At 44.3% G+C, this 16,310-nt stretch overlaps 1 protein-coding gene across 2 annotated transcripts; it reads right to left on the reverse strand.

Moving 5' to 3' along the window:
* Nucleotides 1-357: 357 nt before the first annotated feature.
* On the reverse strand, nucleotides 358-13,259 carry ETV7 (ETS variant transcription factor 7). Of its 2 annotated transcripts, XM_083445904.1 has the most exons (8): nucleotides 12,991-13,256; nucleotides 8,610-8,733; nucleotides 7,334-7,498; nucleotides 6,425-6,547; nucleotides 5,617-5,850; nucleotides 4,676-4,818; nucleotides 3,820-3,920; nucleotides 358-3,105 (listed from the first exon to the last, which is right to left on the reverse strand). In XM_083445904.1, exons 1-8 carry the CDS (start codon nucleotides 12,994-12,996, stop codon nucleotides 2,988-2,990), a joined length of 1,014 nt encoding a protein of 337 aa, XP_083302030.1. In that variant the 5' UTR covers nucleotides 12,997-13,256; the 3' UTR covers nucleotides 358-2,987. The 2 variants fall into 2 exon arrangements, with proteins under 2 accessions (XP_083302030.1, XP_083302031.1); XM_083445905.1 differs by lacking the exon at nucleotides 6,425-6,547 and having other exon boundaries at nucleotides 12,991-13,259.
* Nucleotides 13,260-16,310: the final 3,051 nt, after the last annotated feature.

The raw sequence follows: 16,310 nt of genomic DNA on the forward strand, positions 1-16,310 counted from the left end.
GAAGGTTTCACTACTTAGCAGCAGCTTCAGATGCTTTGCTGCATAATAGTAGTAAATAATAGTGCAGTTTGGTATGGTGTTTGAACAACACCGATTATGAAAGTGTATAAAGCAATGTATTTTTTTATTTGTTGTTAACTCTACTTCATTGTTGAGCAAGCTTAGTGTAGTCCACTGAATAGTGAGCCAAACTTGGGACTCTGGAGTTTTTGCTCATTAGCTCTCATAAGTCCTTGCCTTTCAGCTTCAGATTCCCATCTGTAAAACGGGAACGTTGCAACAACAAAATTCCACTATCTATGAATGGTGAATCAGCTTGCATGCCTAAAATGTGTTATTCACAAACTCAACAAATCCTTTTGATTCATGCTTCCTGTTCGTTTTATTTTATATAGTGCCATCTATTTTGAAAAACAAAGTCCATATCCTCATTAGGTATCAGTGCAACAATCTTCTTTCTGCTGCAACAGAGCAAGGCTGTATTTAATTCAGATAAGAATCACTAGAATTCAAATGCAAAATGAGCTTTCATCCCTAAACCCAGCCCTGCACTTTTCAAATCCATTCAGATTCTGGTTCCCTTTTAAGCTTCATTCCCACATTCTCCTCCACCCTCCATTTAACATACCGTGCAATTCTGCTTAATAGGTATGCAGAGATCCTGCTGCAGCATGTGAGGTTCTGCGGTCTGATGTATTAACCCCAAAACAAGCATTAGAAGAGTAGCAGCACTGGATCTGTGGCATCTTCCTAAAGTCATACACAGGGCAGCAACATCATAAGAAATCAGCAGCTCTTTCTGGGCTCCCTTCTTCCCCAGCAATAATAATAACTTATTATTTGTACACTGCCCATCTGACTGGGTTGCCCCAACCACTGTGTCACATTTTATTTCATTTATTTTGCACTGGACACAAGCCACTAATGTAACTAACAAGGGTACAGTCACCGCCACAAAACCAGCATGGAGTAGCTAGCCTTATCAGGATCCTACTGCTCCCTAGAACTTTGCATAGACTTTGGGTCCCCGTCCCCCCCGTGTGGCTTGCCCTGCAGTTTGGGGTGCCACTCCCTTCACCTGAATAAATCAGAGAAGCAAGATTACATGCATGAAAGCAACGTACATTCAGATCAGTTCCTTTGGGGTGTATGTTCAGGACCCAGCTGGGAAGAATGAGCAGGAAAGCCACCCAAAGGCAACCCAAGGGAGGGTGCCTTACCAGAATTTGAAGAAAATGAAGCAATATACACTGCCATCCGAGAGGAGGAGGGGCTGCATGACCAATTGGTCCAGAGCCTAAAATTAACTAATGCCATCACTGCTTCAGATGAGCATCTGCATCCACACTGCAGAGCTCATCTAGACCTTACTGAACTGGCTGCATGCATCTTTCGATGCAGCCATGAATGTGCGTTCTCATCCAGGGTCACTAATTGTTTTGCAGGAATAGTAGCATGCAACCTAAGCCAGATCAGAGTTCAGTATAGTTATTATCAGCAACTGTGAAATGAAAACCACCTAGTTTGGAAATTAAATATTTGATAGTGATAAGAGAAAAGCAGTTTTTTCTTTGTCTCGTTCTTTCTTTCAAAAAGAAAGCTCTTCACAGAAAAAGAATTGCAAGCAAAAGGCTCGGAGTTTGCTATTAATGTTTCTGGAAGACTGACTTGATTCTTCCTACCATAGCACAGTAATGGAAGGATGGTGTTCTATATTTGTGCAGCTGGGAGGAAAGTTGTGCTTATGCTAAAAGAGTACCTTTATTTTATCGCTCGGACTCCACTCCCCATTTGTAAAAAAAGCAAACAGAAAATTAGCAGTGCCAAAGCTAAAGAAGAAAACAATTTGTGAAATAATATATTGTCAAAGTCACCATTATCTGGATTTCAATCTACATTAGTAGTTGTCAGGGTCATTATTAAATTGGCTTCAAAGTCTTTGCACCCTCAGGTGGTGCAGTGGATCAGTGTGTCTGGCTATTAACCAGAAGGTTGGTGAATCAAGCCCATCTAGGGACAGCTGTGGGCAGGATTCCTGCATTGCAGGGGGTTGGACTAGCTGACCCTCTGGGTACCAACTTACAATTCTGTGATTCAGCTGGCACTGTCTACTCCATGGATAGGCAAACTAAGGCCCGGGGGCTGGATCCGGCCCAATCGCCTTCTAAATCCGGCCCACGGATAGTCCAGGAATCAGCATGTTTTTACATGAGTAGAATGTGTCCTTTTATTTAAAATGCACCTCTGGGTTATTTGTGGGGCATAGGAATTCGTTCATTGTTTATTTATCTTTTTCAAAATATAGTGCGGCCCCCCACCAGGTCTGAGGGAAAGTGGACCGGCCCTGGTCTACATTGAAAACATCTAAGAGCCACTCTAGAAAGTCTGGGGAGCTGGTTTTGCAAGTTTCAGGATATTCCACTTTAGAGAGGGCAATTGTTGCTACTCAAATGGTTTAACCAAATATGTGAAAATATTTAAAGTCTAATGGTCCCAATCAGCTTATGTAGTGTTTGTATATTGGCCAAGCAAGTTATCTTGTTCTAGTTACAGAGATTTGGAAGTGGAGAGAACGCTGTTGCACTCAGGTCCTGTTTTGGGCTTCCCTTGAGCATCTGAGATGCTGTACACAAAATCAAAAAAATAACAGAATTATGGGGTTATGGATCTATAGATCTTAAGACGCTGGTCTGTGAAAGAGTGGCTTACAAATCACCCAGCAACAAGATGGGCAGTGGCTATAGATATGTGATTCTGAGCACTGCCATTTTCAAACAGAAATGCTGACAGAGTTTGCTTACAGTTCAGCAGCAGATTAAAAGCTGATGGTCTGATTCTAAGGCAACAGAGGTCCAGTGGATTAATATGAGCTGTAGGAAGCAACAGAATACACAAGCCCCGAAACATTATTTCACATTGTCCAGTCATTTAAAGCTTTTCCGTTGCACATCGCAGCCTCTAAGTGCTTCTGTGGCTTGGCAAATGTGCTATGGTGAGATTTCCAGCACATCTTCTTTCCAGTCCTCTCCTTCCTGCTCTTCATTGTCCAGCTGCTCAAATTCGCTAGACTTGTCAGGTTTTCTCTCTCCAGGAGTTTTCAGGAATCTGGAATTTTAAAGAAACAAACATGCACACTTTGAGCTAATCCATATTCCCATTTGTTTCTCAAGTCCACTTCCAACCCCAGTCATTGGGCAAAACAACACATTAAAGTGTCCCAGGAAACAAGATTAACTTAGCCATTTTGTAGAAAAATCAGTGGTGAGGGACCAGATCCAGAACATGCTTCCAATCCAGTTTAAGGACCAACAATAGCAGTCTTCTGAAAACTGCACAAAATTGGTATGGGTCCCCAGTTTGGATTGGAAGCACACTGTAGGTCTGGGCCCCATAGCTGATTTTTCTGTAAAATAAAAATGGCCAGAGTAAGCATGCTTGCTTGAAGTCACATGCAAGTTGGTCTGCATCTCAGCATCACATACAAGATTCCCTGCTGACTAAGGGGCTCATCCTTTGGGTGAAGGTCCCTGGCTCAAACCCTGCTGTCTCAGAGTTCCTTGCCACCAAGGAAAAGTCCTATAACTGAGCAAAACAAATTTTCAAAAGGTTTCATACCTTTTAGCTGAGTAGATCTGCACTGTGGTGCACAACAACTCTCCGATGCAGGTGGGACACAACCAAGTTGCCCCCATCATCCTGCTCCACTAGAGAGCAGAGCACTTCCTATGCTACAAACAATACCTATCCTGCTAACGTGCAGTTCTCTCACAGTAACTCCCCAGTGAGCTCACTTTACAGGTTGAGCTCTTATTTTCTTACCGGAATAAGAGTTTCTGCCCAGGTTCCTTTTTGATGATGTTGAGTTTATAGTAATGTCTCAAAGCTCTTGACATTTTCTCATACGTCATGTTCCTGCGATTCTGTAAATTCAAAAGATTATGGGTTTTGTTCAACTGACAGTTGATTTCCTTTGACTGCAATAGGAATGGTTTAAGCTAGGTTAGCTAAAAAGCACCATAGGATCTTCCTGCAGAATCGTAGTTCAGTGGTCACTGGACTAGATGCTTGAACACTCAATTCCAAACGTAATAAATTGCAATAGATGCTGTTTTAAATAGAGTTGAGCTTCCCCCGACCCCAGCCCCCAGAATGGGTCCGGGAGCGATGGCAAGGTTGCGCAACCTCGCCATCACTCCCGGAGCTTGCTTGTGGGGCTGGGGGCGGGGGGCAGGGGAAGCCCGAGCTTCCCCCGACCCCAGCCCCCAGAACAGGCTGTTGCCCGCAAGCCTTGCGAGCCCGGCAGGAACTCCCGCCAGGCTCGCAAGGCTTGCGGACATCTGCGCTAAGCACGGGGTGCTAAATCATTGTACCTAAATCAAGGGATCCCCACATGAGTAAGTACTCTAGGGGTACTTACTTGGGTATGGATCTGTCAGCTAGGAGCTCTTACCAACCAGCAGATCTGATATCCCCACATGCCTGCTCAAACAATGCACCCTAAAGGCAGCTTCAATAATAACATTTATACTATACATTATTTTTATTAGTTAGGTTTTTAAACCTGCAAGTATCCCTTCTGTTCAGTTGTTTCACCAGAATTAGGGACGGCCCAAACAACTTTTTTAAAAATAAAATCTGCATATATGTAATTCCACATGAGAAGCTTACTGGGTACCTTGTGATTACCCCAGAGCCTGGCTAGTCCATTGGGGTCAACAACACGAAATATCTTGGCCTCTTTATCTTCCCATTTTATAAATGCTTCGTATCGGCTGTCACAGAGGAGCTGGTAGACGTAATCCCAAAGTAACCTGCAGTCTGTAGTATAGCAGAAAAAAGAAGGGTTGAAGTTCAATCAGCTAGGATGACATAAATTAGCATCTTTACTGGGCAATTCTGTATCATCCTTTAGGTGAGGGTGCATTTCCAAGCTACCACAAATAAGTGGCCAATGATGTGAGGAAGAGCAGGGCTACCACGCTGCAATTTTGTGCCTGATAGCAGACCTCTCTTACTCTCAGTGGGTGAAAAGTTCAGCATTTGCCCCTGTGTGGCCTGCAGCTAAGAAAGGAACTAAATGTTACCTCAGCAAAACACAGGTTCCCATAGCAGTGTTTGCTGAGGTAATCCAGGAGCAAAGAAAGCTTTTATAGGAGACAAACAGCAAGCCTGTAGGATGTGTGCTTGACCTCTCCCACCAATTATCCTCTGAAAATGTCCCCTGGCTGTGTTTCCCTTTGCTTAGTCTTCCAGTTTGAGAGCCTGGCCCTGAGGAGATATTCACAGTGAGCTTGAAAACAGGGCAAGGGAAGAGGATGAAGCCTTCCCTTCCACCGGCCTATTCTTCCTTGGAAGTGCCGCCTAGCCACACACCCCTCCCATATTTCCCTTTGAAAGCGCTGCCTACTCCCCATATTTCGGAATTGTCTTGTGTTTTATTTGCGTATATTTTTGTAAACCTCTTTGGGAAACATTTTGTTTGAAACACAGTCTACAATTTTTTTAAAAAAAAATCAAATAAAACGCTTTGAGTTTGTAGAAAAGGTGCCACAGAAATTACAAATATAATCTGATTTATGACAATGGAGCTAAGGATCACAGAAAATTCATGCTTACCAGCAATTTTACCACTGACTGGAGCTGGTGTCCCAGGAAACGAGCAAATAATATCTCCCCTGTAATTGATCCCCAAATTATGATCAGAGAGACTGATGGAGCCAGGGCTGTAGAAGATCTTGGCTTGAGATCTAGTCGTATCTGTATGGCTTGGAAGACTTGTAGGGATGATCAACCTTTCTGTCGGGTGTGAATGGCCATCAGCTGAGAGACCATTTAACTTACATCTCATACCTGTGAGGAGATCAGGGCTTCATTCAGTATATTCCCAGTCACTTGAATACTATGAAATGAACTTCTAACAAGAAGTAAGCCCAGGACCCAAAGCAACTATGACAGACTAACTGGCTAAAGTTCTTTCCTAGCACTATGCAACTAGCATGGACTTTGGCACCTATGGGAAGAATCCCAAAGATTATCTCAGAAGAGAAGAAAACTGAAGGAAGCAGTTTATTGTATTTGGATCCAATATCCTGGTATCGTTGCACCAGGCTATCAGTCCTGTGGTTAGAGAGCTAAGCTTTTGAACTCTTAAGAACTGGTGTTTTTTGGTTTTCCTCCTTCCTCCCCTTCTCTTTTTCCTTTCGTGCTGTGTCCCACTGGCTGAGACCTTTTTAACTGGAGCTATCAGGGGTTGTACTTGAACCTTCACTTTGCTGATCAGGTTCTCTAAGCCTTGCCCCCTCCCACCTTTAAGGTCTAGATTCTGCCTGCTAGCATGTGAGATTCCAAGATTTGAATCCACGGCTGATGGAGTACCAGCCAAGGGTAATTGACCAAGATGAATCCACAACTCCATAGCACTCACCTTCTGGAGCGCTCTGGGCCTGTGTGTGTTCTGCATCCCGAAGGGCAGAGTTAAAGAAAGGGCTAGAAATAAGGGCTCGCCTCTTGGTCTTAATATATTGGAGCAATTCATACAAAACATCTCCTGTGAGAAAAGAAATAGAGAAAGACCAATCCCACGTTATGCATATCCCCCCAAAAATAACATTACAGTGGTGCCTCGCAAGACGAAATTAATTCGTTCTGCGAGTTTTTTCGTCTTGTGAATTTTTTCGTCTTGCGAAGCACGGTTTCCCATAAGAATGCATTGACGGTTTTAAGAAAAAGGCGTAAGACGTTTTCGTCTTGTGAAGCAAGCCCATAGGGAAATTCGTCTTGCGAAGCAACTCAAAAACAAAAAACTCTTTCGTCTTGCGAGTTTTTCGTCTTGCGAGGCATTCGTCTTGCGAGGTACCAGTGTAATGACAGTTATGTTGTGAAAACCTAAGCACCATTTTCATAGAACCATAGAGTTGGAAGGGACCCTGAGGGTCATCTAGTCCAACCCCCTGCAATGCAGGAATCTCAACTAAAGCATCCCTGACAGATGACCATCCAACTAAAATCCTCCAAGGAAGAAGAGTCCACATTTGGTGACTCAAAAGACATCCTGGTAAGTCAGGAATTTCCATCTTGCTTTGTGAGCCAGAAGCCCAGTTTACTGAGTACCCGAGAAACAGAGATCCACCGTTAAACTCAACCAAGTATTTGACCTACTCAAAATGATTTTACTCCTGCCCTTGGGTGTTGTCACCTTTTGAGTGCAAAGGCTTTGCACATTATTTCCACGCGTTCCCTTTAGTGTTGTAACTACATCCAAGCCTTTCTAATTCTCTTTGCCTGTAAGAAATCCTTCATTTCCCTTGAGTTATTAAGGGGAAATATTTCTAACCTGAGTTAGGAGCCCGCAATCTGAAATCTTCCTTGGTGAGAATACACAGGGCTTTCCCGTTCATTTCAAACTTGCTTTCGTCTGTTTCCCTGAGTGAATATTCTTTCTCAGCCCATCTCAGCCAATGACTCACATCATCTTTGCTCCACAAAGAGGGTTGGATTCCTGCAACCAAGGGAGACTGATATTTAAATTAAAAGAACAAGGCAATGATCCCCTCCCCCCTGCCAACCAGCTTCTGAGATTTCCCCACGTAGTTCTTATACATTTTCAAGTCTATATTCACAGCCATGTGGGCTAGGAAATTGCTTTTTAGAAAACGAAGGGTGAGGTCCTTAGGATGCTGAATTGTGCATCAAATAATCAATTCTGCAGTCTCGTAGTATAAAGTATCATATCAAAATACACAACCCTGAGCCAGGCTGGCTACAGACATGCACTTAAATAGGCTTTCTATTTCTTGCATCTCTAAAACTGAATGAAAAGTTCATTAGAGTGTATATCTCATTTAACAATAGTTCCCCTTCTGCTTTCTCTCTCATTCACATCAGAAGACGTTCTTACGGTCACTTTGCCTTAATAGGCGAAGAAGACAGATGTCGTGCATAAAGAAAAGGTGGGTTGGAAACCACTGAATGCTGGTTTGGCCATCATGCTTGTCCATCCACTCCTCACTCCCCAAGCTTTTTCCTGTTTCAGACTGAAAAGCTGCAAAATTCCAGAACTGTTTTTTCCCCCCACCCCAGCAAAAGAAAAGTTGCTTTTGCACAGAAAATGTTGAGAGTGCTTTCAGATCTACCCCTCCACTCTTAAAATGTTACATTTTCATTTACACTAGGAGTGCTTTAATAATGTGGCAGGCAGTAGGTGTGTGTGACCAGTACATCACCTGACCCAGGTCTGCTCCAGAAAAATATTTGTACATATGAGAAGTGATGATCAGAAGTGAGTGTCATTGCTTATGCAGCCAAAAATGAAACTATCCATCTTCAAAAGGGAGATATCAGGAGGCTTGGTGGGAACTCAAGATTTGCAGAAGTACAAACTTCACAGGGGAAATCCTGTGAGGGGTGCCCTTCCCCCAAAAAGAAGTTCACGCTCACTGGCCAATGAGTGTGGTCTGTCTGTTATAGGGGGACAGAAGAGTGGATGAGACAGGTAATGAAATAGAGTATCCAAACAGGAGCACTTCACACTACAACATTTTGTTGCAGGGCTTGCTTTTTTAAAAATTGTATTGATCACTGCTCCCTTACATCATGACCCTTCTACTCACTGAGGCAGCCTGGTAGTGTGCAGATTTGTCCCTCGTAGAGTAAGGATGGAACAGATGTGGGCTGGAATTGCAGGGGCAAAGCAGATGTTGCCACGGGACCTGAAGAACTAGTTGCCACTTCACCCTTTAGAAAGGAGAAACATACCGAAGATGTGGAGAACAAACTGGATTCCCTATGTTTGAGTCATGCCCCGCTGCAACATTGATATCACTCTGTGCTATACAGAAGCAAGTGGAACCTGTTCCGATGGCAGCTTGACGATGAGAGCAGTGTAGAAGGATGTTTGTTGGATGATGGACAGGGCCATGCCCTTGAGCCAGGGGGCGGCAAGGCTTACCGGCCATAGGCCGGATCACTCCCACGGAGATCATCCGTGGGCCGGGCTGGCACAGTGCGACACCAGAAATCGTGCCTGCACATGTTTGCGGCGCCAGAAATCGCCGAAAATTGTGCCTGCGCAGAAGCAATTTCCAGTGTCTGGGCATGCATAGATGCGATTTTCAGTATCCACGCATGCGCAGATATGATTTCCAACACTGCTCGGAGAGTCTCCATGCCGTGCTGGTTTAGCACAGCGGGCAGGGGACTCACCAAGCGGGCGGCTCAGTTCAGGGGCAGCTTGTGGGCCAGTAAAACGGTCTTCATGGGCCGCATCTGGCCCATGGGCCATACGTTGCTGACCTCTGACTTAAGCCATGCAGCTCACTGGGTGATCTTGGGCTGCTTACTGTATCCAAGCCTACTCCACATCCTTGATTTGTTGCACAGATAAAATGACATAACCCCACAAATACTACCGTGGTCCCCTCAGAGGGAGGGTGAGATAAAAATGGATAGCAGAGCTTTATGAATAGCAATGGTGATTGTATTATAATCTGCTGCCATTCGATCATGATACAGTGCAGGAAAGGCTGACGAGGAGTAACTCATATCACATGGCACACATATTATTATTTTTTAACCCACTGTTTTGTGCAAATCTGCTATATATCAAAAAACTTGCATCTAAAAATAAAAATAATAAAATGATGAGTGCACAGGCAAACCAATACCTGCAGGCATGCTCATAATGGACTTCGAGTGTGAAGAACTCAGGAAGGGCAAGCTATTGGCATGGCTGGGAAGGACAAACATTTTTTAAAGAAAACAACTGTTTTGTGCAAGTCTGATATATCAGAAAACTTGAATCTCAAAAGGTGGCACTCACAGGTAAACTGTAATGGCCTGGGAATCCGATTCATAGGCTGAACCGGAGGAATCCCAGCCTGCACAGGAGTCCCCGCCTCCAGGGCCGGCTGAGCTGGGGCAGGGCCTTGAATCTGAAGCGCCTGCACCTGTGCCGGATCCTCAGGAGCAGGCACCAGGTGAATCCACTCTGGCTCCTGAGGTGATTGAGGATACATTGCCTACAGGTGCGCCTCTCCCAGCCCTGTCAGGGGAAGGTGAGTCTCCCCCTGGGTCCAGTAACCCTTCAGCCTCTCCTGAGCTGCAGAGGCTCAGGGCAGAGAGGCGGAGGGAACTGGTTTCTCCCAGGAGGAGTGCTCGCCTTAAAGCCAGGAGAGGCGGGTCACCTGGGGGCCGGGACCACCCCTGGCCTCAGAGAAGATAAAGGCCAGTCAGCCCAGTCCCAGGTTGCAGGAGCAACGTCGTTGAAGACCTGTTTCGGCCAGCACACAGACCTGTTCTTCCAGAGTTCCCGACCTTGCCCGGTTCCTCGCTTTGGACCCCGCTTCACCCTTGGAGGACAGTCTACAGACCCTCAACCCAGGTCCCTGACCACGCCTCACGGTAACCTCCCCCCGGGACCAGCACATAAACAAATACAGTACCTGCCCACAACAAACCTCGGATTTCCAGAACTCAAGGAGGGTGGGGAAACAGTGACTGGGGGGAGAGAACAACAGCACACCATGCAAATACATCCCATCAAGCGCTATCTACTGATGTTGATGGGAAACCTTGGACAGAAATCAGCTTAAAGAGTTCATATGTGGCTGAAAGTGCACAAAACCCCACGGGGGGCGGATCAGATCTGGGGGACCCATGTGTGTATTAACACTCTGGTGTGTACACAGCCATCATTGGCAGTAATTCACCAAATTTCAAGCACAGAAGGGATGTTTCTGTCAGTGCAATTTCTAGGCAAGACTTAGATCTGAAGAAGAAATTTGTTTCATTTTTGAGTTGAGTTATCATCTTCTCAACTCCCCCCAAAAAATATCTGTTTAGAGACTACAGCACTGCTGTCACAATCGCTATATGTCTCTTAATCCAGACATTGAAACCATAGCCCTCATCAATAATAGTTGCCATGCATAGGATTCATCTGTGCAAAGTGTTTTTCATGTGGCTTTGAGCAAGGGAATTTCTTTCAGGCTATATATAAACCATATATTTAAAGTCCACCTCCCCCAAAAAACAGAGAATACTAAGCACTTTAGTTTCTATGAGGTGCTGCTTCTACTAGGGGTGAACTACAGTTCCCAGGATTCAGGTGTGCGTGTTTTAAATATATGGCATATACACACAGCTTCAGTTTTCCCCTTTTGTGAAATGGGAATAATAGGTACCAGGGTGGTTGTAGAGGGAAATGCAATATAAATACGGTAAATGCAAAGCACTTTGTAACTTAAGGCAATTATTCAGACAAAATTAAGGAAGTTTAGGTCTCGTTGATTTTGATGGAAGAGAGTGAAGCTTATGAGTGACTCCATCTTTGAAATAAACAGGATCTATGCTCTGGTTTCACCAGAAGCGGCTTAGTCATGCTGGCCACATGACCTGGAAAAACTGTCTGCGACAAACATCGGCTCCCTCAGCCAGTAAAGTGAGATGAGCGCCGCAACCCCACAGTCGTCTGCGACTGGACTTAACTGTCAGGGGTCCTTTACCTTTTTTAAAAAAAGCTAACTTGAGGCTGATATGTCAGATGCTATAGCTATTTTTAAGCCGTATCTCATGCTAATTAAACTATGTCTCTATGGATTTATTAAGTCTTTACTATATCAGTATTTGAAACTTAAGTCTCAAAACCCCAAATACTTGTGTATTCTCACTGCCACTAAGAAGTCTGTTCTGAATAGACTGAAGTCTATGTGTCTTTAAAAATGGCCTGAACACGCATAGACTGGCTTGTTAGCTGTTTTAATTAGCAAAGCGGTAGTTGTATTATTTGGTTGTTATCTTCCTCCCCCCCCCCAAAAAAAAATCAGCAGCACCTTATTGTGTATCGTTTATACATTGATTATTGAACAAGCTTTTGTGAACTGAAGTCTATCATCCATCTAATTAAGTGTTTAAAAAGCACAATACATTTGATAAGTCTTGAAGGTGCCATAAGACAATTTGCTGTTATAGTTAGCCTTAACCACACTTAAGGCACTCTTTACACAACAGTTTAAAAAGTGTTTCAGATTCAAACACCCAGTGAAAATAAAACTGAAAGATACCCACCCATTTTTACACTTCACTTCTAAACTATTTTTAAAAAGCTGAATAAAATAGGGAAATGTAGAGGAGGAAATTAAATAATGATCCAAATTAATCATTGTTCAGGCATGGCAACAGCAATGATTAACCAAAAACAAACACACTGCCCCCCCCCCTTCCTACAGAATATTAATCAGACTGTCCAGCTAAAACTTTATTTCTCCATTTGTGGCAATACATCCTCAAGAACAAGCTCGAGTTGCTCTTTACTTTCCCCATATATGAAACTCAAATGTACAATCTTCACTGCCTAAGAATAAATGCTGGGTTTAAAAAATGATCTCTTCCTCTTCCAGCCTAGTCACAACATTCACAAATGACATATTCCAGCCCAAAATTGTCTTTGTCACTTGGTGAAAACAATCGAAAAGCTTTAGCCTGTCAGCCAAGGAAAAGAGAAAAGAAAGTGTTTAAGTTTCAACACACATTTTTGTGTGTTTTTAAGTTGATTATACCCCTCCCTGGCCCTCCAATTTTCTCCTCCAGAATGCTTCTCCTTCTAGAACATTAGCTTATTTTCCTACCCTCTTGTGAAATAAACTGGGAAGGGGAGGGAGGGAGGGAATTCCAGAGTTTCTCCAGCCTGAAATAAGCCAATTAACAGAAACAACTCAGAAAACTTTATCTGAGGACTTGAGGAGCTGAAACTGTCCACGAGGAACGTGGGAAGTGGGAGGGTCTCAGGTACATACAACCTGAGGCTCGGGACGCGAAGAGGAAAGGGGACCACGTGTGTGATGAACTTGGGATGCGCGTTAAGAGAGAGAGGAGAGAAAGAAAACGGAGTTGGCGCCGGAGACTGGACACAGAGGACTGAAAGGGGGGGGAGGTACAGGGGGTCCGGTGAGTGCAGAGCGGGTGTCCCACGGGCTCCCAGCATCTCTTACTTACCTGCATTACAGGTGGGAAGTGGAAGGTGGAGCCGCTGCTCCGGGGGCTGGGGCGCTCGGGGTGCAAAGCAAGTCTTCTGCCCCCTGATCCTCGCCGCCCTCTCTCTCCCTCCCTCCCGGCTTGGCAAGCAAAGGCAGGAGATCGCGGTCTCCGATTACTGCGCTACCCTTCCGGGAAACGAAAACGAAAGAAGCCGGATCCGAAGGTTGCTGGAGTTCAGTCCGCAGAGCACCCACAGCCGCTGGTTTGCCGGCTGGTCCCGCCTCGTTGTGCACAGCCAGCGGCGAGGAAGAGGGTTTTTGAAAGAAGTGCGCTTAAAGGACAAACCCGAGCGTTGCTTTCCTGGAAGGAGAAGTCCCGCGGCGCCTTCAAGGCTAACATAGTATAGCGTTCCGAGGGACAGATTAACGCTTATGCACCCCCCCCCAAAAAAAAAACACTCAGCAGAGCTTCTGCCACGATGCAGTCGTTAGTTGGAGAAGGCAGATCCATCAGTTTCACTGTGCAATGGACGAAACCTGTAGAACCAGAAGTTGGGTGGCCATCGGTCTTGGATGTCTTAGTTGAGATTCCTGCAGGAGTTGGACTAGATAACTCTTGGGGTACCTTCAGGGTTTGATGAGGCCCTAATCTACTGAAGGTAATGGGGCCCTTTACATGTCCAGCTGTCCTTTGTCACTGTTTTTGTTGTTGTTGAACATATGCTATATATATGGTAATTTATGGACCTATCAAGTATCTAAAGCCATTTGCACATGTTGCCATGCAACCAGACCATGCAGAATGTAGGCACCCTATAGTACAGTGGTACCTTGGGTTAAGAACTTAATTTGTTCTGGAGGTCCGTTCTTAACCCGAAGCACCACTTTAGCTAATGGGGCCGCCCACTGCCACCACGCCGCCGCCACACAATTTCTGTTCTCATCCTGAAGCAAAGTTCTTAACCCGAGGTACTATTTCTGGGTTAGCGGAGTCTGTAACCTGAAGTGTCTAACCTAAAGCATCTGTAACCCGAAGTACCACTGTATATAGAAATGAGCAAACCAGTGATATTTTAGGGAGCAGGCTAGCAGGTGGGGCCCATTACTTACATCATAGGAGCCTACACAACACAAAACACTGTTGCTTTATGTAGGTTTTATTTTATTTGTTTTTTATCTTATATTTTGGAAATGTACATCCAGTTGTTTTTCCCTTTAATTTTTTTTTGGGGGGGCCACCAAGAGAGTGGGGTCCTAAGCTATAGCTTGTTTAGCTTATATGTAATTCCAGCACTGGACTGTACCTTCCAACTCTACGATTCTATGAAAATGGTGCCCAGGTTTTCACAACATATACCCCAAAACTGTCATGAATGTTAATTGGGTAAATATGTATGCAGCAATCTTTTCCTATTTACCTGGGAGTAAGCCCCATTTAGTTTAATATGGCTTGATTATGAGCAAACATAAGAGTGCTGGATCAGGCCAGGAGGGTCCATCTAGTTCTCACCATGCCCAGCCAGGTATCCTTGGAAAGCCCACAAGCAGGATCTGAGTGCGAGAGCCCTCTCCCCTCCTGCAGTTTCCATCAACTGATGGATTAGTTACCCTTTTAATTGATTTAAGCACTCTAAAAGCACATGTAACCCAATTTGTAACACAAATTTCCCCATGGCACCAATTTCACACATCTTTCATTAGAAATAATGAATGTGCATATCTGTTTCCTCACATGAGTGTGTAGTAGGAAGCCCTTATTGATGGTTTATCCCTTCTGCCTGTACACACATTGGCTCAGTTGTCATTTGCCAACATCTCCAAAGTACCTATGGGCAGGTGAGTGCCAGCTTCAACCTATGGTGTAGATTAACTGGAATAGAGCATGTCATCCAAACCCTAAACCAACAAGATTAACGTACTGTATTAGCTTATGAAACTGACTTCATGAACAATGGTTGGAAACTGCTTGTTCCACCGACAATGGTTGTAATTAACCACTGTTTGTCTAGGTTTAGATGACATGGCAAGTTATGGTTCTTCTAAAATGCAAGTGAAAGCTTTTCATCTCCTCATAGCCAGAGCAGGAAAGGAAAGACACCAGAGGAGAAGGTGGAAGTGACCCTCAAGTTGGTGATCAATAGCATCATTTTTTGCCCACTTTTTCAATGTGTGTACTGACGTATATTGTCCAGGCTGCATTTGCAATTGCGTCTAAATCACGAGAGTGATAGTTATTCCTAGTTAATTTATCTGAAAATTAAAGGGGTGGATGTGATTGTGTGGGTGGGTTCGCACGCATAAGCTGTGGTCATTTTCAGGCATGTCTAGAAGTTTCTCTCCAAACAAGAACTGAATGTGAAAGGGCTCGTGGCATATAATGGTATAAGTGGTACCTCAGGTTACATACACATCAGGTTACAGACGCTTCAGGTTACAGACTCCGCCAACCCAGAAATAGTGCTTCAGGTTAAGAACTTTGCTTCAAGATGAGAACAGAAATTGTGCTCCGGCGGCAGCAGGAGGCCCCATTAGCTAAAGTGGTGCTTCAGGTTAAGAACAGTTTCAGGTTAAGAACGGACCTCCGGAACGAATTAAGTACTTTACCCAAGGTACCACTGTATATACATCTTTACATGTGTGTGTTGATTATTCCTGTGATTCTTCCCTTTTGAGAATGTGAGTTGTTGATTCCGTTTGGATGCAATACCTCAAGGACCGCCATGGGAAGTTACCTGAGTTACCTGAGTCCATATGAAGTTACATGAGACCGCCCTCTGAGGCCCTTCTTCATGTGCTTCCTCCATGAGAGGGTGGCAACATGAGAATGGGCCTTTTCTGCAGTGGCTCCCTGTTTGTGGAAGCTCTCTGGGCACCTTTAGGCACCAGGCAAAAACATTCCTCTTTAACCAGGCCTATGGCTGATTGACATCCAATGCCCTTTTAAATGTGTTGTGGAAGAGGGGGTTATTGGTTTCTTTCTGTTTTTATTTCTATCGTGCATTTTGTATTTTTTATATTGTAATTTTATGCTGTGAACTGCCGTGAGATCTACAGGTAGAGAGGGTGGCATATGAATTTATTTATTTAATAATAATATTTTTCTCTTGATTAATTAAGATATTTAACACTTAACAATGTTGAGTCAAGAAGGGGTTAATACAGCAACGAAGAGGTTCTCGGGTAGAGAGCAAAACTGACTTGCTCTGATATATGTTTTTAAGAAGTTCCAGGAATGTCTGTATTATTTATTTCCTTGTATCTGAGCAAACTCCAGGCTCTGGCTATAGGCATGCCATCTCTTGTTTTCTGTATGTGCTGGGCAGGGACTCTTAATTTGAA

This window comes from Podarcis tiliguerta (assembly GCF_965153285.1).
Source record: "Podarcis tiliguerta genome assembly, chromosome: 6".
In the NCBI taxonomy this organism is placed as follows: Eukaryota; Metazoa; Chordata; class Lepidosauria; order Squamata; family Lacertidae; genus Podarcis; species Podarcis tiliguerta.